At 44.3% G+C, this 10,516-nt stretch overlaps 1 protein-coding gene across 9 annotated transcripts in view; it reads right to left on the reverse strand.

Annotated features, from left to right (window-relative positions):
- SLC4A8 (solute carrier family 4 member 8) overlaps nt 1–9,706 on the reverse strand; it is an 89,597-nt gene extending 79,891 nt beyond the window's left edge. For all 9 annotated transcript variants that reach the window (XR_009690235.1, XR_009690229.1, XM_061127574.1 and 6 more), the window contains exon 1: nt 9,508–9,706. Coding sequence is in view for 7 of the 9 variants with exons in the window: in XM_061127574.1 (XP_060983557.1) it covers nt 9,508–9,552 (45 nt within the window). In the remaining 2 variants the exon portion in view is untranslated. The remainder of the gene's footprint in view (nt 1–9,507) is intronic.
- Nucleotides 9,707–10,516: the final 810 nt, after the last annotated feature.

Raw genomic sequence — 10,516 nt, forward strand, 5'->3', positions numbered from 1 at the left:
TTCTGATGTACATCGCTCTGTATAACAGACTTTAGGTTTATCCACTAGAACTGCCTCAAGTGGGTTCCTTTTTATGGCTAAGTAATATTCCACTGTATATACATGTACCACAACTTCTTTATCCATTCATCTGTCAATGGACATCTAAGTTGCTTCCCTGTCCTAACTATTGTAAATAGTGCTGCAGTGAACATTGGGGTACATGTGTCTTTTTAATTATAGTATCCAATATATTTTGATAAATGAATATTTGCTAGTTTTCCAAACTTTCTCATATCATCATATGTTTCCTCATAAAACGTCACATACATGTATACCCATATATATATATACATGAATAATTTTTCATGTTGGCTTCCCCACAGGTTTGTAAAAATCCAGAGGACAGGGGCCAATTAATCATAATGCTTAATACTGTCCAGAGACGCCTGACACAGCACAGAACACAGAATCTGGAGGAAGTGGGGGAGGGAGGGGTGATTGATTTCTTGACTCTAAGCCTATAAAAGCAAACTATACAGAGCAAGGTCAATCAGCTGAGAAATTCAGGTTGAAAATCAACTTGTTTGTTACTTTAATTTAGCTTGGTTAATCGCAGTCTAAAGTCACTGAATAAATGTTCATGCACCTTCTGTGTCTTACCAAAGAAAACAGAACTACTGTCAAACACCATCAGCCAAGCACTGTTGAGATCTATTGCTCAGAAAAAAAGATTCCTTTCAAAATATTATTGCTCACTGACAACGCCCTTTGTCACCCAAGAGCTCTAATAAAGATGTACAATGACATGTTGCTTTCATGCCTGCTAAAAATACAACATCCACTCTGTAGCCCATGGATCAAGGAGTCATTTCAATTTTCAAGTCATATTATTTAAGAATATATTTCATAATGTATGTAGTGCCTATGGAGAGTGATTTCTCTGATGGGTATGGGCAAAGTAAATTGAAAATCTTCCGGAAAGGAGTCACCATCCTAGATGCCATTAAGAACATTCATGATTCATGGGGAAGAGGTCAAAATACCAATATGAACAGGAGTTTGGAGGAGGTTGATCCCAACCCTCATGGATGAAGCCTTAAGGGGTTCAAGACTTCAGAGGAGGAAGTAACTGTGGATGTGGTGGAAATCGCAAGAAAACTAGAATCAGAAGTGGAGCCTGAAGATGGGACTGGATTGCTAGAACCTCACAATGAAACTTGAACAGATAAGGAGTTGCTTCTTATGAATTAGCAAAGAAAGTGGCTTCTTGAGATGGAATCTACTCCTGGTAAAGATGCTGGGAAGATGCTGTTGAAATGACAACAAAGAATTTAGAATATTACATAAACTTAGTTGATAAAGCAGTAGCAGGGCTTGAGAGGAGTGGCTCCAATTTTGAAAGTTCTACTGTGGGTAAAATGCTATCAAACTGCATTGCATGCTACAGAGAAATTGTTCCTGGAAGGAAGAATCAATGGATGTGGCAAACTTCACTGCTGTCTTATTTTAAGCAACTGCAGCAGTCATCCCAACCTTCAGCAACCACTGCCCTGACCCATAGGCAGCCATCCACATCAAGGCAAGACTCTCTGCTAGCAAAAACATTATGACTCGCTAAAGGCTCAGATGATGGATAGCATTTTTCAGCAATAAAGTATTTTTTAATTAAGGTATGTACATTTTTTAGATATAATGCTATTGCACACTTAATAGATTACAGGAGAATATAAACATAGCTTTTATATGCACTGAGAAACCAGTGCATTTGTGCAACTTGCTTTACAGTAGTCACTTTATTGTGGTGGTCTGGAATTGAACCAGCAGTATCTCCAAGGTATGCCCGTATTCTGATATGGTGGTCATGTCATAAAAAGAGAAAAAGGGTCCTTAATCTTTAGTAATACATACTTAAGTTTTTACTGATGAAATGATACAATGTCTGGGATTTGGAGACTGGGTAGAGACATAGATGAAATAAGATAGGCTGTCTGTTCATTGTTGAAGCCAGGTCATGGGATACACGATGATTCATTTTTCAAGTCTCTCTACTTTGGAATATCCTTAAAATGTTAGATAAATTTCAAACATATTAAGCTTTGCTTAAAATCATTAAACATGAAAATAAAGGAACATCAAGTCTCAGTTGTCTGTGCTTACTGAAGATTCCTCACCATTTGATTAGTATGAACCTCTGATACTGTCCTTATTTAAGGCAGAGAGGATTTCTTAATCATGAATTTCCAGGATTCCTATGAATGGGCTTCAGAGGATTATGTGCAAGTGTGCATTTTTCTTAGGAGGGATTCCATAGCTTTCATCAGATTCTCAGGGGTGCTTGTGACTCAGAAAATATTAGCATCATGAGAACCACATTGTATAAGTTTAGGAGAAAAAGCAAAGGAGGAGGGGAGGGAAAGAAGGGTGAACTGGAGAAACGACCCGGTTACTGTACATCTTCCTGACTCATGACCATGACTCACAATGTAAATGTGAATTGATGTGGGTGCCTACCCGAAGGATTAAGTAAGATAAAAGGAACTAACAGGGTTAAATACACATTAAAACATTGAAATTGCAAGGCACGTTGTGAGAAAGAAAGCATTGTTATGAGCCTTGAAAAATGAATGAATTATAGCTGAGTAGCAGACCAGCTTCTCACTTACAGTTAATGGGCAAATTAAAAGGCAGAGGCGGGGCTGAGCCGTACATAAGGGCCCCAGATCCTTGAAGCAACCACAAAGGCTGCAGCAGGCAGTGAAGCCCACCTTGAGCCCTCTCCCTGACCCCTCCCTGTGGCTCCACTCTGGTCCTGCGAGGTGGCAGTCCTGCCAAACTCAGCTCTGCTTCCTCTCCTGCAGTCAGCCTCAGACCCTTTCACCTTCAAAGACCCCTTTCATCTTTTATCCAATGTTTTCAGATAACAGCCTCCTACCCCACCCGCCCAACAACAATAAGAGTCAAGGGTTGATTGAGTTCTGATACACAACCATTTTTAAATCAAACACAGAATTGACTTTCAGGGTTTCTAATCAGCAAGCTGAGTTTCTATAATTAATATTAGAAACAAATATTTACAGAACACTGACATGGGTTTGAGTAAACTCCAGGAGTTGGTGATGGACAGGGAGGCCTGGCATGCTGTGATTCATGGGGTCGCAAAGAGTCGGACACGACTGAGCGACCGAACTGAACTGAACTGATTGTATACCTAGCATTGTGCTTTACATATATCATCTCAACCCTCACAACAGTCCTAAATCAAGGCTAAGGAAGATCTCACAAGGGCTGAGACAGGAGGAATTCCAACTCGAGTCTCTCTGTATTAACATTATATACTATAATGTATTAGCATCATATACTAACATCGCCAAAAGCAAAGAACCTGGTCATTTTAGACAGCTCAGGTCACCTATCATGGATTAATGTCCACAGTGAAAACAGCTTAAGATTGTCACATTGTTATCTTCTTAAAACCTTATACTTCACACTGCCTTTACTGACCAGAGTTCCAATACAGTTCTCCATCTTTTCACTCTCGACTTCCTTTTTGTCCAGAATGCTCATGAATTCTGACTCCTTGTAGACCCCATCACTGAATCTGACCCTGAGATCCTCAACTCTCTAATGCCCTCAGTTTGACTTCCTCACTGGATGCAGACAATAGATAGTAAGAAAAGGAGGTTCCACGAGGTTGTATGCAGCTATTGTGGTCCTCCTCTCAGGGGCCATGAGCTCCTGAACAACCACAAGTTTCCTAGTCTGACTCTTCAGCAGGCTGCTAGGGTCCTAAAATTGCATAGTGACTCTGGTTTCTCAGTGATTTTTCTTTTTTATTGAACCCCACTTGGAGTCACTCCTGTTCAGTACAATTTACTAGTAAGCACATTGCAGCTTGCAGAATAATGGCTCCCAAAGGATTTGCACATCTTAATCCCTGGAACCCAAGAATACGTTGCTTTATACAGCAATGGGGAATTAAGGGTGCAGATGGAAGTAGGGTCGCTAATCAGTGGATCTTAAAATAAGGACGTTATCTGGATTATCCATGGGTTCAATGTAACCACAAGGATCCCTAAAATGTAAGAAGGAGATAGGAGAGTTGAGCCAGAGAATGAGGTTTGATGACAAAAGCAGGGCCTGAGAGATGCTGTGTTGTTGGTTTTGACTGCTGAGGGAGGGAACTGTGAGCTAAGGAATGCAGGCAGCCTCACAAAGCTGAAATTAAAGAGACAAATTCTCCCACAGAGCCTCCAGAAAGAAACATAGCCTCGCTTTGATTTTAGCCCAGGGAGACTCATGATGGAAATCTGAAGTACAGAACTGTAAGATACTCAGTTTGTGTTGTTCTAAGTCAATAAATGTGTGGTCGTTTGTTAGGGCAGCAACAGACACTAATACATTCATCATGGCTTCCAAACTAGCAAGATCAGAGTAAACCTGTTACTACCTTATGGGAAACAACCAACCTCTCCATTATCTCGGATTTGTTGCTGTTACCTAGCAGCAGATTTAGAATAAACATGTTGCTTTTCTGTGTTCTGATTACCATTGTGATAGGCTTAATTGAGAGCCTTGTCCACCCTGCCAAGGCAAACCATGAGCAAAGACAATTATCTACAAGTTCACAAAAAAGTAAATTTGCAACCTGAATTGTATCCCCAGCCTACCTCAATTCTCTGCTTGGCAGGAAAGCCCACACCTCTCCTACTGAAGTTCCCCAGTAGAGCTGATAGCACCAGGTAAAGAGAATGTTCATGTGTCCCTCAATTCCCACACAGGAAAGGAACAGCTAGTGTGAGGTGGGAGAGGCTGGAGGCGTGCAGACGGTATGTACACTGCAGGGCAGTGAGAGGGGAAGCTGCTGTGGTTGATACTTCCGTTCAACAACATTCAGTAAGTACATGCTGATTGCTTCCCATGAACTGACCATGACACCCAGCAGTCCCCAGCTCTCTACAGAGACATGCATGCATTCACTCAGTAGACATGCACCAACACGGGCCAGGGCCACCAGCCCCGAGTTTTTCCAGGTCCACTTTAAACATGAAGTGTGCCTCTCTTGCCATCTGCCAAGTTTCCCAAATATCACCCATTCACCAGGATTTGTTAGTCTGAAGATTTCTACAAAATTTCCCAGTCTGAGCTGGCCTGATTCACATAAAAGCCTTGGTAATTGCCCTAATTCACTTGCACCTCCCTTTACCATTTGAGCCCTCTCTGAGCCTCCCTGAGATTCCCAGCACCACTTGGCTCATGTGCTGACAGTTTCAACTTCTGTAGCCTTCTCTTCCAGAAATTCTGCTCGATTCTGAAAGTGCTGATTGGAAGAATTTGAAGCTACAGATGTCCCTTGTTCCACTCCAAACTAGAGATTCTCCCTCAAGCTGTCTGATCTTCTTCCACTCTTATCATGCCCTTTAAGAACCCAACACCTTCAGAGATCTCATCAAAATTCAATAATTCAGGCCTTCATTAACTCATTCTAAATTCCACCAGTAGCCACTTATCTGTCATCATCCCAGCTCTTCTCACTCTAACATATCCTTTGTACACCTGCCACACATAACTTCCCAAACATGTTCAAGTGCTCACTCTGAACCAGGCACCAGTCTAGGTGCCAGAGGCACAAGTTATGGTCATGTAGACTAAGGGCACATTCTGTGGAGAGGGTTGGCTCTGCCACTTATTAGAAGTTACTTAACCTCCTGGTTTCCTCATTTGGAAAATAAGGATAAGAAGGGCATGTAAATCTCACGGTTATTGAAAGACTTGAGACGCCACATGGAAAGCACTAGGCGCAGTGCCTGGCACACGGCACGCACTCACGTGAGTTAACTTACAGAAACAACCTCACAAGGAGCTGGCAGGGTAACAGCAGAGATGAACATGTAGATTTCACAAGTAAGGGGTGGAAGAAGTAATATGACTTCGTGAGTGTTGTGAGCAGAAAAGACTAAGTGAAATTCTGATAGTGATACAGTGCTCATGCATGCTTAGTTGTGCCAGCTCTTTGTGACCCTATGGACTGTAGCCCACCAGGTTCCTCTGGCCATTGGATTCTCCAGGAAAGAATACTGGAGTGGGTTGCCATGCCATCCTCCAGAGGACCTTCCTGACCCAGGGATCAAACCCAAGTCTCCTGCGTCTCCAGCATTACGCAGATTCCTTACCCATTGAGCCACCTGGGAAGCCCACGGATACAGAGCCAGACCTTAAAGATTAAAACGGAATATTCTAGGCAGATAGGAGAGGGGAAGTTTTCCAGCTAGGACACCTGAGCAAAGACACAATAGCAGAAATGGGTGACTTTTAAATGGGGAATGTAATAAACCAATGGTCATCTCAGACTCTGGCAATACTGACAAGACAATACTGACAAGACCACGAGCTCCTTAAGGAGAGGCACACTGGCTGTGGATACAGGAAAGTCATTCCCTCACTCAGAACACCAGCTTTATTCCAGGCACTGTGTAGACAAAAAGATTTTCTGCCCAGTCCATCCCGTCATAATGCTTCTATTTAAAAAGATAATAAACAAGACCATATCATATAAGTCATATGTGCTATTAAGAAAGTAAAGCAGAATCAGGGGCTTCCCTGGTGGTCCAGTGGTTAAGACTCTGCACTCCTAATGCAGGAGTCACGGGTTCCAATCCCTGGGCAGGAAATTAAGATCCCATATGCTACAGGGTATGACAAAAATAAATGAATAAAAACTAAAGCAGAATCATATGAAAGAGAGTAACTGTGAGTGGAGACCAAGGACAGCTACACTGAGGAGGTGACATCTGAGTTGAGTCACAAGAAGATTTGGGTAGAAGAAAATCCACAAGAACAACAAGAACAAAGCTCTTGTAGAATGAGGAGCTGGTTGTACTGAAGAAAGAGAAAGAGAGCCAATGCAGGGGTGCATGGTGAGAGAGTAGGAAAGGCTATCAGGGAAGGTGGGCAAGGCCCTGGTCATGATGAAATTTGGGAGGCCATGATAAGGTGTTTGGATTGTATTCTAAAATGCACTGGGTTGTAAAGTAATTAGCCTCCAACTAATAAAAATAAATGAAAAAAATTTTAAAAAAAGAAAGGAAAAAACAAAAAATAAAAAAATAAAATGCACTGGAAAGCCACTGAAGAGTTTCAAGATAGGATATGACATCATCTGATTTGTGTTTTTAAAAGCTCTCTCTAGCTGCCACAGGATAAGTGGACTGTAGAAGGAAAAGCAGGAGAGAAAGCGGAGGGACCTGTCAGGGGTCAGCACAGTAGTCCAAACCAGAGGAAACAGCCTAAGCACACGGTATGTAGATGTGATGCCTGGAATTTCTGTTTATATCGAGTACACAACCAGCTCACTTTGCAAGGTCCATCTCCCCTCCACACAGCTCAGCTGGCATAAGGGAGGTTTTGTTGGTAATTTTCAATTGATTGACTTGCTTCCCCCAAATTACCTCCATTTCCTTTCCTCTTTCTATCCTCATTTCTTTTCCCCCCTGTATCTTATCTCAAGTACCCATTTGCCCATCACCTGACTCAGCCTTTACAAGGTCTTGCTGTTCCCATCCTGTTTTTTTCTCTCTCCTCACCCCACCACCCACGAGTTTTATGAACTAGATGTAAAAGATATAATTACTTTCTGTCCTACCCCAGAAGCACTCAGGAATTATCAGTTTCACAGAGCACCAACAGAAGCCTGGGGGTTATTATGATCCTGACAATACAACTGGAACACATTCTGCATATTAAGGACACTGTCTCCCCACGTTCGTTCCAGCCTGTTCTCCCCACTGCAGCCAGAAAATCTTTCCGGAGGAGAATCTGATCATAATCTCATTGGCTCTCATTCTCTCTCTGGCTCCTCTCTCTCCTGCTCTCTGTATGCTATGACCCTGGAGTACATCTCACACCATTCACCTCTTTGCTCCCTGTGGCTCCAGCCACTCTGGCCTTCTTTCAGATCTTTGAACCCGATGGGCCCCCTCTGCTGTTCTCTTTGTCTCCAAAGCCCTTTGATCACCCTCTTCCCTCAGTTGACACTTATTCTTTAGATCTTTGCCCAAATTTTCTTCCTTAGCAAAATCTCTGATCTGAGACCAAAGCTGGAACCATTGTGATACACATTCACAGCACTGCATATCTTTCTTTCTAAGCACTCACCACAGTTTATAATAATACATTTATTTGTGTGACTGTTTGATTAAGATGATTATACACACACACTAAATGGGAAACTCCAGCAGGGCAAGAACATTGCCTATTTTTGCCCATCACTGTATCACAAACATAAGCTGAATATATTCTTTGTAGACCTTAGGAGTATTAGATATGGAAGGATTTCCCAAAATCACAGATATTGTTCCTTTTTTGATTGAGCAAGCAAAAGGAATTGTGGATCACCTAGTAGCAAACTATTGCCAGAAGAGGAGTGAGCCAATGATATTCATTTTGCTACAAACTCAAAGAAGAGTTTTCTCTGTCTGTTTACAGAAACTATCCTGACATCAGTGCGGCCCTTGTTTCAAGACCTGTCATCCTTCTGAGTAGGTCCATCATTCTCTTCACAGCCCTCCACTATGTATCTGACCTCCTTTCAATATCTCTTTGCAGATCAATAAGCATATCATCACCTGATGGGCACAGAAAAGGGGGGAGTGAGAAGTCAATGAGTTATCTCTCCTATACTGGTTGCCACATCACTTCACAAAGCCCCTTCCCAAAGAGCTGCTCATTTAGTTCTCAAAACCACCCTGTGAAGTAAGCAAAGCAGGTATTCTTATTCCTATTTTAGGAGATGGGGAAATGTGATTCAAAGAGGCAAGTGACTTACTCAAGGTCACAAAGCCCATGTGAGGCGGTGTAGATTTGAACCTACAGTCTCTGACGCCCAGTCCAATGCTTTACCTTACATTAGCCACCCCAACAGTTATCAGTTTCTTAAACCTGTTTTTTCATTTCTTTAAGTAAACACCTGTTCCTGACCCCTCAGCACTTTTCCAGCCTCTGTCCACTTCGCTATCCAGAACTTGTCAGCCCGTCTGTGCCGTGGAATATAGGGAGTTTTATGCACACGAACAAGGCTGAGCGTTTGGTCCCAGCCTCCAGTCTTTTCCAGCTCTTCCTCTGAGCCAGTAAGGAACCAGAAAGCCCCATTAATAAAACACAAAGAGACCTGCCCCACCAGAGCAAGGTCCCTGGCTATCCTTTCTCCCACATTCCAGCAGGACGCGAGGCCAGAAGCCAGCCTCTTTCCCAGCAAGGAGGACCTGAGCAGAACAGAGGTCACCGGCCGCGGGCCGTCAGGGCTCCTCAGCTGGCCACGCAAAGGATGCGGCTCCCGGTTTGGCCCAAGGTCACCCTCTCGCAGCCCGGGCCCGATCCCCGACCGCCCGGAGCGCCCCCTGGTGTCGCGGGCTGGCCTCCCCTCGCCCTCAGGGAGTGGCCTGCGAAGCCCCGGCTCGGGGGCAGAGAAAGGAGGGTGGGCAGAGGATGAGGAGGCTGAGCCCCTGGGAGGGGCGGGAGGCGGGGCCCTACCTGATAGCTGAGGACGCCATCCGGATCGTTACTCCCGGCCGGCATGGCAGAGTCCAACTAGGTCTCGCCCGCGGGGTCCAGGCCGAACGTCAGCAGGCCACGCACTCCGGTTGGGTTTGAGCAGATCGCCCGAGCGGCGACCCCTACCCCGGTGCCAACGGTCAACCATCAACCACCGCCGCCTCCATAGCCACCGGCCCGCGAGGCTTCGCCGCAGCCAATCAGCGCGCGGCCTGTACGGCCAATCAGGGCGCGGAGCACGGGAGGACGCTGTCCGGCGGTACCCTGGGCTACCAGGAGGTGGAGGAGGGAGCCGGGGGAACCAACGGCTCTGGGGCCCGGTTGCCGTGGAAACCGCCTCCCTCCCTTCAGGGGCCTCTGGGCTTGAAGGTCCTCCCAACTGCTTGCTAGAAATTGACGATCTCGTGGTTCTATTTGAGGATGCACCTGACCCTTGAAAACTGAGAAAGTGTCGGGATTGTCTATCGTGATTTTATTCCTTGGTAATAATTATTTTTAAATTCTGGGGAACCATCCCTTGAGCTTACAGAAGGAAGTAACAGAATGAGAGGGAAGGGCCTTCTCAAATTACTTGTTAGTCCTCGAGCTAGTGGCCAGATTAAATAGTATCAAAGAGAAGCAGGCAGGCAGTGATCCAATCCCCTCCACAGACTGACTACCATACAGGTCTTCTCCCTGGGCCTCAGGTTGGCAGTGAAAAGCACGGGGTTGAGCTAAGGAAGATAGTTGAAACAGTTCCACAAAAATGCTTCCAACTTTTCTGAAAAATAATCTAGGGCAAATTATTTAACAAAAGAATAACTACTGATTTAAGGCAAGGTTAGAAACCCATGAGTAACACATTCAATTTGATTTGGGTTTAAAACAAGAGAGACTGACCATAATCCAACCAATCATCTGTCCCCAAGAGGAGGAAAGGGGTCTTTTCCTTTATGTCCACTATCACATCAGATGGTAGGAGAGTCCACATTATTAAAAGAAAAAGAGC

The sequence above is a fragment of the Dama dama genome, chromosome 3 (assembly GCF_033118175.1).
Source record: "Dama dama isolate Ldn47 chromosome 3, ASM3311817v1, whole genome shotgun sequence".
Classification (NCBI taxonomy): Eukaryota; Metazoa; Chordata; class Mammalia; order Artiodactyla; family Cervidae; genus Dama; species Dama dama.